Raw genomic sequence first — 19,386 nt, forward strand, 5'->3', positions numbered from 1 at the left:
GCGCGGAAGGTAGGCTTCTATGTTAATATATACCTCTATGGGTTTAAAAGATTAAATTCAACGTGGTTGAATAGCTCCTAGAATTATCGTTCAAGTGGCATTTAGTTGAATCTGATATCGTAAAAATTAACGGAGGTATTAAAAAAAACAATAACATTTTTTGGAAAATTTTTTAAAAGATAAATTTTGAAATAATTTTTGTAGCATACATTTTAATGCTATCAACTTGTTCGGGGGCTCATTTGATATATATTTCTAAGTACTTTGACAAATGTTTAATAAGTTTATGTTATTGCATCGTTTTCCCGTTATTTACAGTCCAGGAACCAAAGCTTTTCACCTCGCAATTTTTACAGAATGGATCAATTTGCTTGAAAATTTGAGAATAAGTAGTGGATAGTCCATGGATCAAAATCTAAATGATGCCGATAGGCGCTTTTACCATGGGAGTGGTTGCCACCCATCTCGGGGGTGGATATTTTTTATTATATTTTGACCGCAAAGGTTAATAAATACATTCATTTTAAATAAAAAATGTTCTATACATTTTGTTGATAAAATTAATAGTTTTTGATTTATTCGCTATCGAAAGTGTTAGTTTTATATCTAAAAAATCAATGTTTTTCGATGGTATACTCATTTACTATTCACTCAATTTTTGCCGTAGAACAAATTTTATCAAACCAAGTTCTTTGGTATTAAATTACCTACAATTTCATATTTAAACATTTTTTCGTATCTCTGATGCTAATCTTTCTATTCTGAAGAAAATGGCATTTTTTGCCAAATTGCAAACATTCGTTATTCGCTTAAACTTCAGTTTTTTTTAAACTAATCATTTTAAGCCAGTCAAACTTCTAGAATCTATTAACAATACATAAATAAAGAAGAATAAATAAGGCCCATGACTAAAAACACCGCTAACTTACATTATTATGCTTCAAATTGGATTTCTCCTTTTTTTTTTTCAAAAAAATATATTGATTTTTTAACCGTAACTTTTTTATTTTTTATCTTAGAAAGTTCGCTAAAAAAGAATTTTGTAGGTATTTACAAGAACTATAAGGTTATTAATATAAATCCTTTTAAAATTCTCAGTCACAAAAAGAGGTGGCATTGAAAGGGTTGGTAAAGGTGGTTTTTGCATGATATTACAAGTTTTAATTGTCAATAGCTCACTCAATTTTTGTCGTAGAAAATTGTTTGCAAACCAAGTTCTTGGGAATTAAATAGGCTACAATTTCATATTTAAATATTTTTTCGTATCTCTGATACTAATCTTTGTATTCTGAAGAAAAAAGCATTTTTTACCAAACTACAAAAACTCGTTATTCGCTTTTAACTCCATTTTTTTAAAAACTAATCATTCTAAGCCGATCAAACTTCTAGAACCTATTAACAATACATAAATCAAGAAAACCAAATCAGGTCAATGACAGATTTTAATTAGGGTGGTGATTAGGGGGTCGTTTACGATCACTTTTTTGCTGAAAAAAATAGGGACTGACATTCTTTTCATTATAAATCACTTAATTTTTTTAGCTAGAGATTTTTTTATTTCTGGAGATACATATTTTTAAATACTTTAAATTAGTTTCAACAAGTTATCCTCGAATAATGCATAGTTTTCCCGTCCTTTGACTTTGAAACTACAATATTTAGCATTTAACGAAGAAGAGCCAACATATCGCTGGTACCTACGATTAATGTGATTCCTAATACATTTCGAGCGAAAATAATAACTCTTTGATAAGTATTGGTAATTACAATTTTTTTTATATGCGTGTCCGCGAAGATTATAACTCCCAAAATATTTATAATAAAAATATTTAGTTCATAATAGATGCCGACGAAAACAATTATTTCTGAGATAGTCCTGTCGCCAGGGGGGGTACAACGGCCTCGTTAATTCAGATGGACTTACTCAAGTTTTTTTTATGTATTTTGACCCGTAGAACACGAATTTTTTGGGTAACAGTTGATCCGGATGTCGATAAGATTGTTATAGACCAAGAACTTGAGGAATCAAAAAACAGCGATTTTTGGCAAAACAAAACAATATTTTGTATTTTTTGGGCCATTTTAAGTAAAAAATATTTCTACAAGTTTTTTCGTAGGATGCACAGTTTTCGAGATAAACGCGGTTGAACTTTCAAAAAATCGAAAAATTGCAATTTTTGAACCCGAATAACTTTTGATTAAAAAATAAAATAGCAAGTCTGCTTACCGCATTTGAAAGTTTAAGTCAAATTATATCGGTTTTGATTATTTGCATTGGTAAAAATTTATTTTTTTATTGTTTAACAAAGCTATAAATACGTAGGGTTTCCCGTGCTTTTACATGCGTTTTAACGCATGTAACGTAGAAATAGTCTTGATTGCACTAGTACCTATTCTACCTACTCGTTCGATTTTAAATGAGAAATCATAGAAACATCACTCACGCACTAGTTGTTTGTAGCTTTGTTTAACAATAACACAATAAATTTTTAGCACTGCAAATAATCAAAACCGACATAATTTGACTTGAACTTTCAAAGGCGCTAAGCAGAATTGCTATTTTACTTTTTAATCAAAAGTTATTCGGGTTTAAAAATTGCAGTTTTTCGATTTTTTGAAAGTTCAACCGCGTTTATCTCGAAAACTGTGCATCCTACTAAAAAACTTGTAGAAATATTTTTTGCTTAAAATGACCCAAAAAATACAAAATATTGTTTTGTTTTGCCAAAAATCGCTGTTATTTGATTCCTCAAGTTCTTGGTCTATAACAATCTTATCGACATCCGGATCAACTGTTACCCAAAAAATTCGTGTTCTACGGGTCAAAATACATAAAAAAAACTTGGGTAAGTCCATCTGAATTAACGAGGCCGTTGTACCCCCCCTGGCGACAGGACTAAGACCTTTTTACTAATTATAATTTTCGTGGACCCACAAACAAAAATGATGTTTTTTGCCGATACTCCTCAAAAAATAAATTTTTTCGCTAACACTTTATTAGGGATTATAATTTTCACAATTATATAATCGAAATAGTTATTTTCCTAACAAGTGCAGAAAGTCATTCTTTTCCGCACGCGACTGCAGTTTGCCGAACGACGCGAAGCGGGAGTTCGGCAAGCAGTCGAGTGCGGAAAAGGGACTTTCTGCAAGAGTTAGGAACAATATTTTTTCTAAGAGTCTTTAAAAAATTACCAAATCTTAATCAATTAATTTAATTAATATGAAAATACATACACAAATTAATTCTTTGACAAGGTTGTCAAAACCAAACTTTCAAGATAATTAGTTAGCATGACAACGATCTTGGTTTCCATGACGATGATTCAAAACGACTGTTATTGTCTACCAATTTGACTTTCGAATATTATGTCAAAATAATTTTATTTCATCGAATTGTCGCTTTAATTTCATTAAAACAGGAACACAATAAGATATATTTGAAATAAATTAGTAAATAATATCTAAATATTAGTTTATTGCATGTATTATAATTACTTTAAGGCCATATTAACATATCTAAATTAACACGCGTGCGGAAAAGTAAAAACCGCGTGCGGAAAAGTAACACGCGTGCGGAAAAGTGAAACTTTCTAAACTAAAATGCGTGCGCGAAAGTAGACATTTTTGCACGCTCGTAGAAAAATCATATTTTTCGCGGCGTTCATTGAAAATTCGACTCTTAACGGCATTTTTCGGAGTTATACTTTTCGTAGGCAGCGGCGATATAATAAAGTATAGCTTGATTACTGTTGCTTGGTCTTAAAGAAATAAAAAAAAAACGGTTGTGTTTATTTTTTCAAAGGGTACATTTTTGTTAAGTAAAGTTGTTTTGATAAAACGAAAACTTTTTGAGTTATTAGCAGAAAACTGATTAAAAACATTGATTTTTTCGATATAAAACTAACACTTTCGATAGCGAATAAATCGAAAAGTATTAATTTTATCAAAAAAATGTATAGAACGTTTTTTGCTTATAATGAATGTTTTTACCAACTCTTGCGGTCAAAATATAATAAAAATTTCCACCCCCGAGATGGGGTGGCAACCACCCCCATGGTAAAAGCGCCTTTTGGCATGATATAGATTTTGATCCTTGGACTACCCACTACTTATTCTCAAATTTTCAAGCAAATCGATCCATTCTGTAAAAATTGCGAGGTTTTGTCCTATTTTAAGCTTCATTATTTGGACTATTAAGGAGGGGGTATGGTTTAAAATATTTAATTTTTGCATACTTTCAAGAATACTCTCTGAAAATTTCAAAATAATCGGAGTAAAATTACCAGAGATACAGGGTGTTGAATATCCCTACCTTCGACTCGCTTTGCCGCGGCTTCGCGCCAGCACGCTTGAGCGTAGTGAGAAACGTTAAAAAACTGTTCGCCTTCTCTTTTATATTCTCGCAAAAAACATATTCCAATGTTCATCACTTTACGACTTGGCAGACAAATAAGAAGATGAAGATGCAGTTGTCAAAACTTTAAACGCATTTTTCTCAAAACTGCTTTTTCAAATGCGGTGGACATTGTAACTGAAAAACTACTTGACCGATCTACCTGAAATTTTGCATATATTTTCTTTAGACATTTCGTGAGGTAACAACGTCGAGATATTTTTCGTTTTGTGCTTATTTTTTGTTCAACAATATTAAATCTGTTGGTTTTCACAAAATTTTTATCAAAAATTTCGTATTTTTGACTTCTGAGTGATACCAAAAATTCAAAAATCATTAAAAATAAAAAACTCGACGTTGTTACCTCGTGAAACTCATAAGCTAATTAAATCTTTTTGAATTTTTTGTTTCGTATGATCCAGTGATGAGTTCTGATGTCCACCGCAAAATCAATTTTTTTTTGAGCTGCCGGCCAAAATTTGTCGCCAATGGCTTATTTTTCAATAATTTGGATTGGATTTTTTCCTAAATATTCTTTGAATTGTACTTAATATGTTTATTTAATTTAAAAATAAAATAATTCTACCATAGCGTCGAAAAAAATTCACAAAAATGTGCTTGATATGTTGATTTCAAACCATACCCCCCCCCCTTAAGCTTGAATACTTAGATTTGGGTACACGCCGAAAAAAATATACATTCAATTACCTATAACTCACTTTTAGTTAACATTAAAAGTTTTTTCCAGTAAGTAGTTTATTTCACTGTTTATTAGCTTCAATTTTGGCAATAATAAGTTTCTTGCAAAAATTTATAGTTTTTGAGTTATTTATAAAAAATCGGCTAGAAACATGCATTTTTCTCACGAAAAATTAAAATCTTTGATCTTTAATAACTCAAAAAGATTTGATTTATTTTAATAACTATATATAACAAATTTTGCTTAGAATTTGTTCCTGTATTGAATTATGGAGTCATTTTTAATAAAATTATTTTCACCATCGAGAAGGGGTGGCATCCACCCCCAGGGTAAAAGCGCAAGTTGGCACCATGTCACCTTTGTTCCTTGAGATATCCTCTAACCACTCACCAATTTTCATGCAAATCGATGGAGGTTCAACGAAATCGGAGGTAATAGCTCATATCCACCTTTAGTGACTGCACTAACGGGGTCCGCATATCCATGATGATTTCCAACCTTCGATAGAAGATTGAGGAACTTGAAGAAGTAGATTGTATTAAACAAATTCAAAATAGTACTCTGAATTTTCACAATGTAAAATTTAATTTAATTAATTGTTCACTGTTGTTATTCTGTTGATTTTTATGACTGCTTTCTCTCCTATCATGACAATATAATTCTTTAATTTATTTACCAACTTCCTTCTTTTGTAGCGCTACCTTATTTTATATTGTAAAAGGTACTGGAAACGAATTACACGATGATGTAAAAGTGAAAAGAAAAATAATCACAACTCTTTTAAACGGTATGAGTATTTATAGAAACGATGAGACCATGATGAGGAATGGTTGCTTGACATTATGTCAGTTTAGGATACCAACAGATGTAGTAAGTAAAAGCATTTTGTTCCTATGTTATATTACAGTCATATTTATTATCTGAAATGGTCTTCTATATATAATGTAAGAATAAAACGAAGCTTGTTCAATTGAAACGCATCTTTGGCTCAGAAAAACTTTATTGGCAAATATATCTACAAATATTTACTGCTACAATTAAGGACATATCCCATTGTTTCACCAACCGATGTATACCCTGCTTAACCTTCCGATGACCAACCTTTTTTTGTTACACAGATTACCAACGGGGGTAAAAATGACCTGGAATGAATGTTTTCAGCATTTAAATCTTCATCTAACAATACATCCTCGTTTTCTGATACTATTTCATCTTCTATATCATCATAAAAATCGCTAGCAGTAACAATTTCCTGTAACTCAGCCTCAGTAAGATATTTGCGGGCCATATCTTATATGTACACAAAATACTAAGAAACTATAATAATATACGCCAGGAAATAATAATAATGACTAACTGTAGCAGACAGGAATGTCATGATTCGTACATAACAGGCACCCCAGTCTAAAAATAGATTTTGATAACGCGCAGTGTAAAAATACTTGGAATTCCACATAATAGACGGTGTTTTACTAAACATCAACTTCAGAATATATTTTTTGTTCGTAAAATATAGGGAATTTTTTTTATTTCAAAATATGAGGATATCTAGAATGATATTAAAGTCAAATAAAAAAATAATGAGTTAAAAATTGAAAATACTTTTGAATTTATTAAAGAAAAACATACGCTGGGGTCCAAATTTACCCCCTTGGTCATCCGAAGGTTAAAGAATTCTTGTGGCTGGTACTTGAAGAATTATTTTATGGCGTTTTGTACTTCTTCGTCCAACTGAAAACTATTATCTTTTAATGCTTTTTTCAGTGATCCAAAATTATTGTAAAAATTACAAGACGATAAATCGAGACTACAAGGTGGATGCCCTAATATCCTCAACAAACGTCATTTTTGAGTCACAATACTTAAAATCGCAGTCAAATACAAATGATGGAAACTGATGTGTGAAATTTACAAATATAACTAACATTGCAAAAGGTCAGTTGAGTGATTACAATTATTTCCAAGGCTAACCTGTCAAAAGATGAGTTTCAATTGAACAAGCGTATACATACATAAATTATGTGTTGAAAGAAGTTGATGTTGAGAAAGATCATTTGTAGCTTCAACAATATTTTTAATGGTTTATTTTATAAACATACATTTTCTTTGATTTCAGCTATTTGATTATGTGAGGCTAGTTGACATTCTCCTCTATTCAGTATATGGAATGGCACAGGAGAGTTTTGTGCAGAGGATAGGAATATACTTATTAAATTCTTTGGCCTGTCAAGTGGATGGACAGCAGAAAGTCAAACTTGGCGCATTAGGAGCTATAAATGTGAGCATTTTACAATTATTTTACTCAGTATTATAATCAAGGGTTATTAAAAAGATTTAATATCTTAAAAAATTCCGGATTCTTCAGGAAAAGAGTTCTTATCTATTATATAAAAATGAATCCTTATTTCCCTATGTCACGCCATAACTTAAGGCCATCGGTACATAATTCGCAAATATTTTACGGCTATCTCTACTTTTTCTGCCTTTACACGGCAAATTACGTGTACGTAAAATTCACACTGGTATGGATATGTAAACATTACTAGAATGTCATTCTACTTGACAATGTCATCATTAACTTTAAAGAGATGTCTTTTGAATGTTTTTGGAAACCTGTTATTTGTGTAATTGCAAATTATTAATTCAGTTAATAAATGTGATAATTTTTTCACTAACTATGTATTCAGTGATATATATGACCCTGTATAAATAATTATGTTAATGTTTATACTACTAAATAGAGAATTGAATTACCTTTCAAATGAGCTATCACACGACCTCTATTCTCATTTAAAAAAATCATCGATGACGTCATCACGCCCAGATGGGTGACGTCACCAGTATGATGTATATGCCAAAAAGTCGTAATTTAAAAATAAAAATTGACCTGTTTCGGGATTTTTTCCAAAAATCGTCCATTCTCGAGAAAATGAATTAATTCCAACCTTTACATGCTCACTGTATATTTTACTTTTTCAGAGGATGATATGGCTAATTAAAGAAAGACTGGAAAGAGGAATATGTGATGATGTATTGGAAGTAGCTTGGTCAACGATGTGGAACGTGACTGATGAGACACCTTTGAATTGCAAAAAGTTCTTGGCGCAGGACGGAATGCAACATTTTTTACAATGTCTTGAAGTAAGCATTGCTATTGTTATATCATTTTAAGGCCATCGGTACATAATTCGCAAATATTTTACGACTATCCCTACTTTTTCTGTCTTTACACGGCAAATTACGTGTAGTAAAATTCACACTGGTATGGATATGTAAACATTACTAGAATGTCATTCTACTTGACAATGTCATCATTTAGTTCAGAGAAATAAGGAAAAAAATAGCCTGTTGGTGACACAACCCCCTCCAGGCCGAAACCAAATTTGTTGAGTAATATGGACATCTATAATAATAACCTATATATTTCCTGCAGCCGATTTTGATGATATACATAGTTATAAACAAATGAAGATCAAAAAACGGTAAATTTTCGCTTTTTTCGTCTATTACTAAGAAAATAGGCATTTTAAACAAATTTGAGAGTAAGAAACTCATAAACGGTATAAAAAACTTCAATATGGCGTTTGCTTAATATGTCTATCCTTATTGGTTGCTTAGAAAATTGCAAAATAAATAATAAATTTTGAGTTTTTATAAATATTTATAACTTATGTAAAAATTAACTTAGAACCTTCTTGTTACACGGAATGCTGAGACTTATGGTGCTTAATTCATACCCTAAATTTCGAAGAAATTGGTCAAATAGTTTAAAAGTTATTTAATTTGTTTATCCCAAATTTATTTTTTTTGCAACACTGTAAGTCAGAAAATGATGAAGCTACAGTAATACTTTGGATAGTTTATGGAAGAAGGAAATTTACAGTATTAATTTAATTAAAAAAAACTTACAAAAAATAATTATAAATATTGAAAAAACATGTGAATTAAATAAATGGCGGGGCTAACTTTGTCCCTAATTGTCCTAGGACAGTTGTTTTTCTTTCTAAATGTGTATAAAAATTCAGTCTTTCTAAATATGAAAAAATAATTTTTCTACAGGTAACGGTTAAAAAGTTATTCTAATTGTTTATAAGTAAGCAAAAAATCTACATGTTTTTTCAAAATAATTTTACACTGTTTAAAATTATTTTCTGTCATTTATTTTTAATAATGGTAATAGTATAAATGTTCTTCTTTCATAAACTGTCCGAAGTATGATTGTAGCCTCATAATTTTCTGACTTGTAGTGTTGCAAAAAAAAATGAATTTGGGAAAAACAAATTAAATAACTTTTAAACTATTTGACCAATGGCTTTGAAATTTAAAATATAATTTAAGTACAAGAAGTATCAGCATTCCGTATAATAAGAAGGTTCTAAGTTAATTTTTACATAAGTTATGAATATTTTTAAAAACTCAAAATTTATGATTTATTTTGCAATTTTCTAAGCAACCAATAAGGATGGACATATTCAGCGAACGCCATATTGAAGTTTTTTATACGATTTATGAGTTTCTTACACCCAAATTTGTTTAAAGTGCTTAACTTTTTGGTAATAGACGAAAAAAGCGAAAATTTAGCGTTTTTTGATCTTCATTTGTTTATAAATATGTATATCATCAAAATTGGCTGCAGGAAACATATAGGTTAATAATATAGATGTCCATACTACTCAAAAAATTTGGTTTCGGCCTGGAGGGGGATGTGTCACGAGAAAAATCTTATTTCTCTGGACTAATTAACTTTAAAGAGTTGGCTTTTGAATGTTCTTGGATAACTGTTATTTGTATAATTGCAAATTATTAATTCAGTTAATAAATGTGATAATTTTTTAACTAACTATGTATTCAGTGATTGTAATAATTTATATGTACAACAAAAACTAATACTCAATCGAGAAAAGAGGAAAAGTGTTAAAGTGTTTTTTAATAATATATTGTTACTATGGAACGCTTACAATTTTGAACATCTTTAACAACAAAATACTTGGATCACAGAATATATTACCCTGATGTATTCTCTGCTTGGATCTTCCACAAATAATACACAATAAATAACATTTTATTAAGTTCACGTCTTAAATCAATTATTTATCAAATACACTATAAGTATATCAATATTATTTAATCAACAACTCAAAATATTCCCGATGCCATGTCAAATATTTAAAATTGTCACTGATTGTCACTGTCTGACTGACAATATGCTGACAGTATTCTATTCGACTGAGTGCGTTGGAAGACAAAGATAGATTTGGAAAATATTACCACGGACATTGTGTTCATTTTTTTCGAATCCTGAAAAAACCAATAAATATTTTTGAAAAATTTAAACGCAGAATGAAAGACTAAATTATTACCGAGGGCCGGAAGTCCCTTAGAATAAATAAAAAGTTTATTTTGAATGAGATATTTGAAATTAAAAATCACACTAAATTTTCTCTTAGTTTTTCACCCTTGTAACTTATTAAAATAAACATTATAGAAGTTCTCAGGGACTTTCGGCCCTCGCTAATAACGAAAAAATAAATCCCCATTTGAATAGCATTGCAGTCGAAAATACGTACCCATCCCCTTAAGGCTAAATCAGTAGGTTTTTGGTTATTTAGAGTAGATAATATAAAGTGATATTTGACTTGGTTTCTTAAAGTTTTGCCTTGGCATATGTCAATAACTATTTATTTTCATTTTTAGAAGTTTCCCAATAAAGAAGATCTCCTTCGTAACATGATGGGTTTACTTGGCAACGTCGCCGAGGTGAGAGAACTCCGACATTACCTTATTACTCCAGAATATTTATCAGTATTTGCCAGGCTATTGGAGTCTCAAAGTGACGGCATCGAAGTTAGTTACAACTCAGCAGGCGTCATCTCTCACATAGCTTCAGATGGTCCGGACGTCTGGACGGTGCAAGAACCATCAAGACATTACGTGTTAAGCAAAATGGTCGAGGCCATCGAGAGTTGGAACATAAACTCTCAAAGAAATATTAATTATAGATCTTTCGAACCAATACTGCAGCTAGCGAAAGTTTATCATACACCAGAATGTCAGCATTGGGCAGTTTGGGCCTTAGCTAATTTAACTAAAGTTTATCGTAAGTATTATTAATTGTTTCTTATATTTTATGTAAGCGTGGAACAATTTTTTTTTCAACTACATATACAGGGTGAGTCACCACTAACGGGACGGAAGATTACAGCGACATGGTAAAAGATTTGTAAAAATTTTTAAATGAATAGTTTGTAAGTTGATAAAAGCTACATTTTAAAATTATTTTGAAATATACAGAGTGTCCCAATAAATGGCGACGTATCAAAGTTATATTTTTCGACGTATCAAAGTCAGGAACACCCTGTATTTTATTGCATTTTTTAATTGTCCGCAAAAAATAAGGTATAGTTTCATAAGGCTTCCCTATACCTATGTACAGAGTGTTCGGAGTTATGTTGACTTTCCTTAAAATTTAAAGTTTTAAAAGAAGGCTTATTCTCAAGTTATTTAAGAAATTATAAAAAAATTACTTTTATATTTAAATAGTTGGATACTGGTTGAATGTATTCCATTATTGATTATTACGCATTTATTTACACAGTGTTCAAAATTTACAGTTTCATTATTGGATTATTCAATATGTCATATTATCCTTGTTTTAAATGGAACGCCATGTATATTAATAAATGATTATACTAAACAGATTTACCTCTTTCGAATGGTGTATGGATGTCCTATACCTGGGTCTCATAGTTTTTGCGTAATTTGCAATTAAACTTGATAAAAATAATAAACTTAAAGATAAAACCCATAACTAAATTAAAATTCATGGTGACGTTTCAATTATTACTTTAATCATCGTCAGAATAATAAGTTTCTTGAGCGGATGCTTTAAAATAATTTTAAAGGAACAAACAATAATTAATGAAAACGTAAAAATGACATTGACAATCATTGGGTTAAGTCAATAATTTCAAACACGCCATGTCTTGTTACGTGTTTAAGGGTGGCTTCAAAAGAAATATGGATAATGCCTCCTTGATGCTGAGTTCCGTTGGAGAACTTGCATTACCAATGATTGAGAAGTCCTTACGACTAATAGGGTGGTCAGAATCAGTCATATGTTGGAATACCGCTGAATTTGGAATTGTTATTGATCGTCTTCCTAAGTGAGGAGTGACACCTAAGTGTTCGCAACATCTGACATTAAAGTGACGTCGAGTCTTCCCGACGTACGTAGCTGCACAGCTACTACATTTGAATTGGTATATAATGTTAGATGCGAGATCACTAGGAATCATGTCTTTCACATGGAAACGAGATCCTATTCTTTCCAAAGTCGTGAAAGCAAATCTTAATTCTATAGAGGGAAATGCTTTTTTAATTGTTCTACGGATGTTGCGTCTTTGTACGCTGTGGTAACCAGTATATGGAAGTTTGATATAGGTAGATCTTTTCTTCGATTTCTTCTACTTTGCTGTTTGGTTGGAATTTGTTATTGAAAAAACGTCTGATGTATCTTTCTAAGAAGTTCAACGAAAAACCATTTTTACTTAAGATCACCTTTATGTTTTCTAACTCTTCATGTAGGAATTGCCAGGTTGAACAGATAGTGAAAGCGCGGTGAACGAGTATGTTGATTAAACTTGTTTTGTATTTGTTGGGAATAAAGCTATCTGCGTTTATATACAGGCCGGTGAAGGTTGGTTTTCTATATATTGAAGTGGAAAAACCTGAAGGTGATCTGAAGATGTTAATTCCTAAGAAGGGCAGATTTCCATTGACTTCAATTTCACTAGTAAATTTCATATTGTGGTGTTTCTGGTTGAGATAATCTAAAAAATGTTGAATGTGATCGGTATGTTTGAAGATGAGAAAAATATCATCCACATAAAAATTTGCAATTATTTAAATTCTTAATCGGTAAATCGATTTTAAAACAAAAGATGTAGTTAATTAATGTCATTGTATGACATTATCATTTTATTACAGTACGGTCTGGTAATTATCAAAAATATAAACATCCGTGTATGATATTCAAATTTAATTGTTCCTAAAAATGAACAATCACGCTATCTACGAAAGCCACCTAGGTCACCAGGATTGACAAAGATGGATTTTTTAAATGGGGTTTTATTAAAAATATTGTATATTATGCTACACTTCCTACTACTCCAGATGATATGAAATTAAGAATTTCGAACGCTTTTGCGTCTATAACACCATCTATGTTAAATAATGTAAGCAAATCATTTGAAGATAAAATCGCTTGTTGTATTGCACAAGAAAGCAAACATTTTGAACATCTATTACTATTACATAACTGATAATTTTTTATTTATAGTAATTTGTGGTTCATTTTGTATTATTTATGTATTTATTTTAATAAAATTCTTCGTTATGTATTTAATTATTTTCAATAACGAAAAAATTTATTTTACAAATCAGAAACTAAAAGTATTATACATTTTTATTTACAACTACACTCGTTTATACCAACTATGCCAAGATAATGGGTTTAAAAATCAAGAGTTACTCTAAAATAATTATTTTTAAAATCGATTTACCGTTTAAGAAAATTGTAAATTACGCAAAAGCTATGACTCCTAGTTATAGAACATCTATATACCATTCGAAAGAGGAACCTTTGTTTAATATAATAATTTATTAATATACGGTGTTCTATTTAAAATTAGCATCATATGACACATTGAATAATTCAATAATGAAACTGTAAATTTTGAACACCCTGTAAATAAATGGGTAATAATCAATCATGGAATATATTAATTATAGGATAATTACCAGACCGTACTTTCATGAAATGGCAATGCGATACGATGGTATTAATTAACTACATCTTTTGTTTTAAAATGGATTTACAGATTAAAAATTTAAAGAATTGTAAGTTACGCAAAAACTATGAGACCTAGGTATAGGACATCCATATACCATTCGAAAGAGGTAAATTTGTTTAGTATAATTATTTACTAATATACATGGTGTTCCATTTAAAATAAGCATCATATGACACATTGAATGATCCAATAATGAAACTGTATATTGTGAACATCCTGTAAATAAATGTGTAATAATCAATCATGGAATACATTCAACTAATCTCCATCTATTTAGATGTAAAAGCAATTTTTTTATAGTTTCTTAAATAACTTCAGAATAAGCCTTTTTTAAAACTCTACATTTTAAGAACAGTCAACATAACTCGGAACACTCTGTACATAGGTATAGGGAAGCCTTATGAAACTATACCTTATTTTTTCCGGACAATTAAAAAATGCTATAAAATATAGGGTGTTCCATAAGAAAGAATATAACTTTGATTCGCCGCTATTTATTGGGACACCCTGTATATTTCAAAATAATTTTAAAATGTAGCTTTGATCAACTTACAAACTATTAATTTAAAAAAATTTCAAATCTTTTACCATTTCGCTGTAATCTTCCGTCCCGTTAGTGGTGACTCGCCCTGTATATTTAACCACCCCCCTTCAAGATGGCGTCACAATGTAACGATCCAAGAAACCCTAAATTTTAATTCACGTGTTTCAATAAGTTTTGTGGTTCGATAAGAGAGGGCGTTGCCACTAGCCTATTATTTTTTGTTATGTTGATACACTCTTCATATGAACATATTGTGTAACGTTTCATTTCAACCTGACAATTCATTTATTGTTTACAACCCATTTAGTATCGACGTGTCACAGTATTTTTTACAATCGAAAAAGTAGCGTGCAGTGATTGAAGTTTTATTTTTGGAAGGTTTAAAAGCAGGGGAAATTTATGAACAAATGTTGAAAGTATATAAGGACTCTTTCCTTCAATTAGTACAGTAGAAATATGGGTTACTGAATTTAAACGTGGTCGTACATTCCTTGAAGATGATCCACGTCAATGGCGTCCAAAAACAGCAACAACACCAGAAATCGTAGAAAAAATACAGGATATGGTATTGGAAAATCGTTGAGTGACTGAAAAAGATTCAGTATAAGCTCTAGGCATCTCTTTGGGCTGTGTAAACAATATTTTGACTGTAGTATTGGCATTGATTATAAACTACCCATAGATGGCTCACCTCGTGGTAACCGAAAGACGTATCAACATCTAGATGGCGCTACTCGAAAACCTTATCGAGATTTCTCATTCTCTTTCTGAGGGTGAAGTCGAGTTCGCTCCGCTTCGTTCAGGTATATTTTTGAAGGGTACGAATTGGTTCCCGCATGAATGCGGGTAGGCTCTCATATAATCGCGGAAACATTAGACATTGTTGCCAAATCGTGTAATATTTATACTGCATAGGAAATTTACATAGTGATATAGACTTTTTATAGGAAAATTATACTTTTAGACAAATACTTTTAGAGTTTGTTTTAGTTCAACATTGGCATATGTGGCAATTTTAACACAAATTATCGGTGTCGGCCGGTATGCGCTCGACCGTTTTGCGCTCTTACCTGAAATCGGCCGGTTTGTGCTCTACACTCTAATACCCGAAAGTTAAGTTAGGACCGAAGGGTTAGGTCTTCCTCCTTTCCCATAGATATTTCTAGGAAGGTACCTGTTTCTAACAAAAAGAGAAAATTTGAAAGAAGTGACAACGCTGGGTGATATTTTCGACATGTTTAGGTAAAATAAATTTTGTCTATGGGAGCCAATTCGGACTCTACCTTTTTTAGTTCAGGTAAAATTCTTACCATTGGGAGCGAACTCGACCCCGTCCCTTTCTGACTTGCGAAGAGGTAGGGGTGGTGTCAGGGTCGAACTTACCGTACAGGTGTATTATCTGTGACAAGTGTTGATAGCGGAATTTTATAAAAAAAAAAGGACTCACATTTTAGATAAAATGGCCCCTGTAACGCATAAGTGTGTATACGCGGGATGTTTTGAAAGAAACGATAAAACAAATAATAATATACCTTTCTTGATAAAATGTTGATAAAAACTTGCATGTCCTAAATAAACCGGGAGATATTAACAGAAGTTCAACCACGATTTTCTAAGTCCTGCCCTTTGCAATACTGGAAGGTTAGAGAAGGTACTTACAATTTGTGGAAAAATCCACGGGTTTCCTGTGACATTTTCCTGTGAAAATTAGATTTTCCATGAAAAAAAAAAATTGGGAGTTGCGATGAATTTTTAAGTCATGCCATATCCATAGAATAACAGGACACTATCTATTTTATGAAGAAAATTTTTTGGGCAGGACGGTTGCAAAAGGACTAAGGGAGTATACAGATATACAAACATGTAATGAAAATAATGAAATTTTCATAAAGTCCTGCCAACTTAATAAATTAATCATATTTATTTCAAAATGACCAAAAAAAATGTTGGCATGACGTCACCTAATGTTTAACTGCACTTGTTTCTTGGAAAATTCTGTATAAAATTTTCACTCTGGTTCCGTGATTTTCTAAGTCATAAAATAAATTTTGTTATAAAATAAATAATTTCAGTAGAAATTATTCAAAATGGCAGGATGTTTAGTTACACCTTTTTTACTATATATAGTTAAAAAAATTGTAAGAAAATTCGTGGAAAATTACACGATTTTCTAAGTCATGCCATTTCGCACATATTTCAAGAAGGTTAATATAAATCTATTTTCAAAGAGGCAGGATGGTTGTATAGTTATTTCGTATAAAAAAATTAAATTGTGTGTCTGTAAAATTATTTCAGGGTGTTATACAAACATATTCATATCACCACAATTTTCTGAGTCATACCATGTCGAGTATGCTTAAAAAACACTAATCTAAAACCGTTTACAACTTGGCAGGATAACCGCAAAGATGAATAATACAAAAAATTAATTTGTCTATCATTAAAACAATCGTATCCTATTAAATACTATTTTCCTGAATAATGTCTGGGAATTTTTACACACTTTTCAAATCTAATAGCAAACTGTAACATCTTTATTTTAAGTGATTAGATCATATTTTTATCTAAGTAAACGCAATAAAAGTAAATAAACAATTTTTACACTTTATTGGTTATAGTAGGGAATTTACCTACCCATTATATTATACAGGGTGTCCAGAAGCTCTCATAACAAACGAAAACCGGAGATTCCTCAGATAATTTTAAGAAAATTTAACTTAATTCACCTAGTTCAAAAATGCTTCCAAAGTGGAAAGCTAAAGCTCTTTAAAGATGGAGTCTTGTAATTCATCATCGTCATAATTCAACCCGGATCTATCCAATGCTGGATATAGGTCTCCCTCAGTCTTCTCCATGCATTTCTGTCCTGTGCTGTTTGCATCAAGTTTCTGTCGATCTGCTTGATGTCATCAGACCATCTGGCTGGCGGACGACCTCTACTTCGATATGCTTCGTCTAGAAGAAGCATATCGAAGTCTTGTAATTAGTTTCTTTAAAATAGCTGCAGAACGCTTTTATTTGGAAAAACGAGAACTGGTACACTTATTTATCTTCCAGAGGTCAATTGTCAAATGTCAATTATCAATTGTCAATTTTTAGTACCGGTCATAGGGGTCCGTTTTGGGTACGGAAACGGATATTTTATCGAATAACTTTTCTGTCTAACTTTTAAGCATTTCTGACACTAGATTATTAAATTCTGGGATAGTTTTGTACTAAAAGGTACTTTTTCTTTAACTCAGAAGAATACGCAGTGTTCTAGAAAAATCGATTTGAAAAATTTTTCGTTTTTTGGTTTTTTGAGTTTAAAAGAATTTAGAAAAATTCTATTTAGGAAAACGAAAACTGCTACGTTTATTTCTTTTCCAGAGATGAATCGATTTTATCAATTGTGAATTTCTAGTACTGGTCATAGGCATCCGTCTTGGGTAGATCAACGGATATTTTATCTCATAACTTATTGGTCTTTAAATTTTTAGACATTTTTGAGAGTATATTAAATTATGCGGTATTCTAGTACTAAAAGTTACTCTTGCTTTAAGTCGGCAAATACACCGTTTTTTTTTATTTTTTAAAAATTTTTTCAAATTCAAATAAAAGGTGTATAATACAATATAAGAATGGGTGGAAATTGCATTTTAGTGCATAACATGCATCCAAAAGTGCATAAACCTGTCAAAATCAGTGTATTAAGGGCAAAATTTTGTTATTTGGGAGGTTTATGGAGTTACGAATACGCAAGCAGAACCGACCTCCGAATCACCTAGTGCCCAGAGTTGCTGCTAAGGCACGTCATCTGGAGTTTCGTGGGATATCGGCAGTAAATTAAAGAAAACAGATTATTCGAGGGTTTTTGGGATGGCCGAACACGAATATGACATTACAACCGACCCTCGGAGCACCTGGTGCCCAGGGTGACTGATCTCGAATTTAGAGAGTTTTTGGAGGTCGATTCTGATGGCGTATTCATGTTCAGCAACCACAAAACTCCTCGAGTAATCTACTTGCATCACTTTAGTGTCTGAATGCCTCGATATTTAGGAATATGGCGTGTATACTAGTCACCCCGAGCACTAGGTAAAGATCTGTTCTAATGTGACATTCTTGTTCAGAAACCCCAAAAACCACCTGAGTAATCTGTCTGTATCAATTTACTGCCGAAATTAATATATAAATATGGTACAGAAAATGCTTAACAAATAAAAAGTGGTACCTTTTTATTTGTTAAGCAAAAATATAATTTTATTATAATACTAAAATACAGGGTGTCCCATTTAAGAAAACTCAGAAAATACTCATTCCGAGTTTCAACCAACCCCGTATACTAAAATTAAACATTTTGGTATACTATTAATAACTGACAATAGTAGTCTATATTAAAAATCGTTTAGACATTAATTAATAGAAGTTTGGATATCAAATCACTAACAATATATATATACGGTGTGAATGTTCCTACAAAATTAACAAAAAAACGTAATTATATTTTAAACTACCTCGTATAATATTTCAAAACACTATATTTTATTAAAGAGAACATCGAGTAGAATCCAAAAATGTAAAAATATTGTATATTAGAAAATACTGTTAAATCATAGTCCTATCTGTGGCCCATGTTTTACCTAAATAACTTTTTTCGTATATCTTACGACAAACGAGTAATTGGACTTTGTCACACTAATGCCCCACCCTGTATACAAAATAACCATAAAACCATCCTGCCTCTTTGTAAATAGACTTATATTAAGATTCTTGAAACATGTGCAAAATGGCATGACTCAGAAAATCGTTGACTTTTTCACGAATTTTCTTACAAATCTAGGACTCCTGCCGTCTTACAAGAACCGTTTAACCTTCCTGCCGAGTACCGAAAAGGTATTGATTGTATTTGAGT

At 31.2% G+C, this 19,386-nt stretch overlaps 1 protein-coding gene across 1 annotated transcript in view; it reads left to right on the forward strand.

The window, feature by feature from the left end:
* LOC126881860 (protein zer-1 homolog) overlaps positions 1–19,386 on the forward strand; it is a 53,690-nt gene that overhangs the window by 16,196 nt on the left and 18,108 nt on the right. The window contains exons 4-7 of the mRNA XM_050646497.1: positions 5,792–5,966; positions 7,213–7,374; positions 8,076–8,237; positions 10,791–11,193. Coding sequence (XP_050502454.1) covers positions 5,792–5,966; positions 7,213–7,374; positions 8,076–8,237; positions 10,791–11,193 — 902 coding nt within the window. The remainder of the gene's footprint in view (positions 1–5,791; positions 5,967–7,212; positions 7,375–8,075; positions 8,238–10,790; positions 11,194–19,386) is intronic.

The sequence above is a fragment of the Diabrotica virgifera genome, chromosome 3, assembly GCF_917563875.1.
Source record: "Diabrotica virgifera virgifera chromosome 3, PGI_DIABVI_V3a".
NCBI classification, from domain to species: domain Eukaryota; kingdom Metazoa; phylum Arthropoda; class Insecta; order Coleoptera; family Chrysomelidae; genus Diabrotica; species Diabrotica virgifera.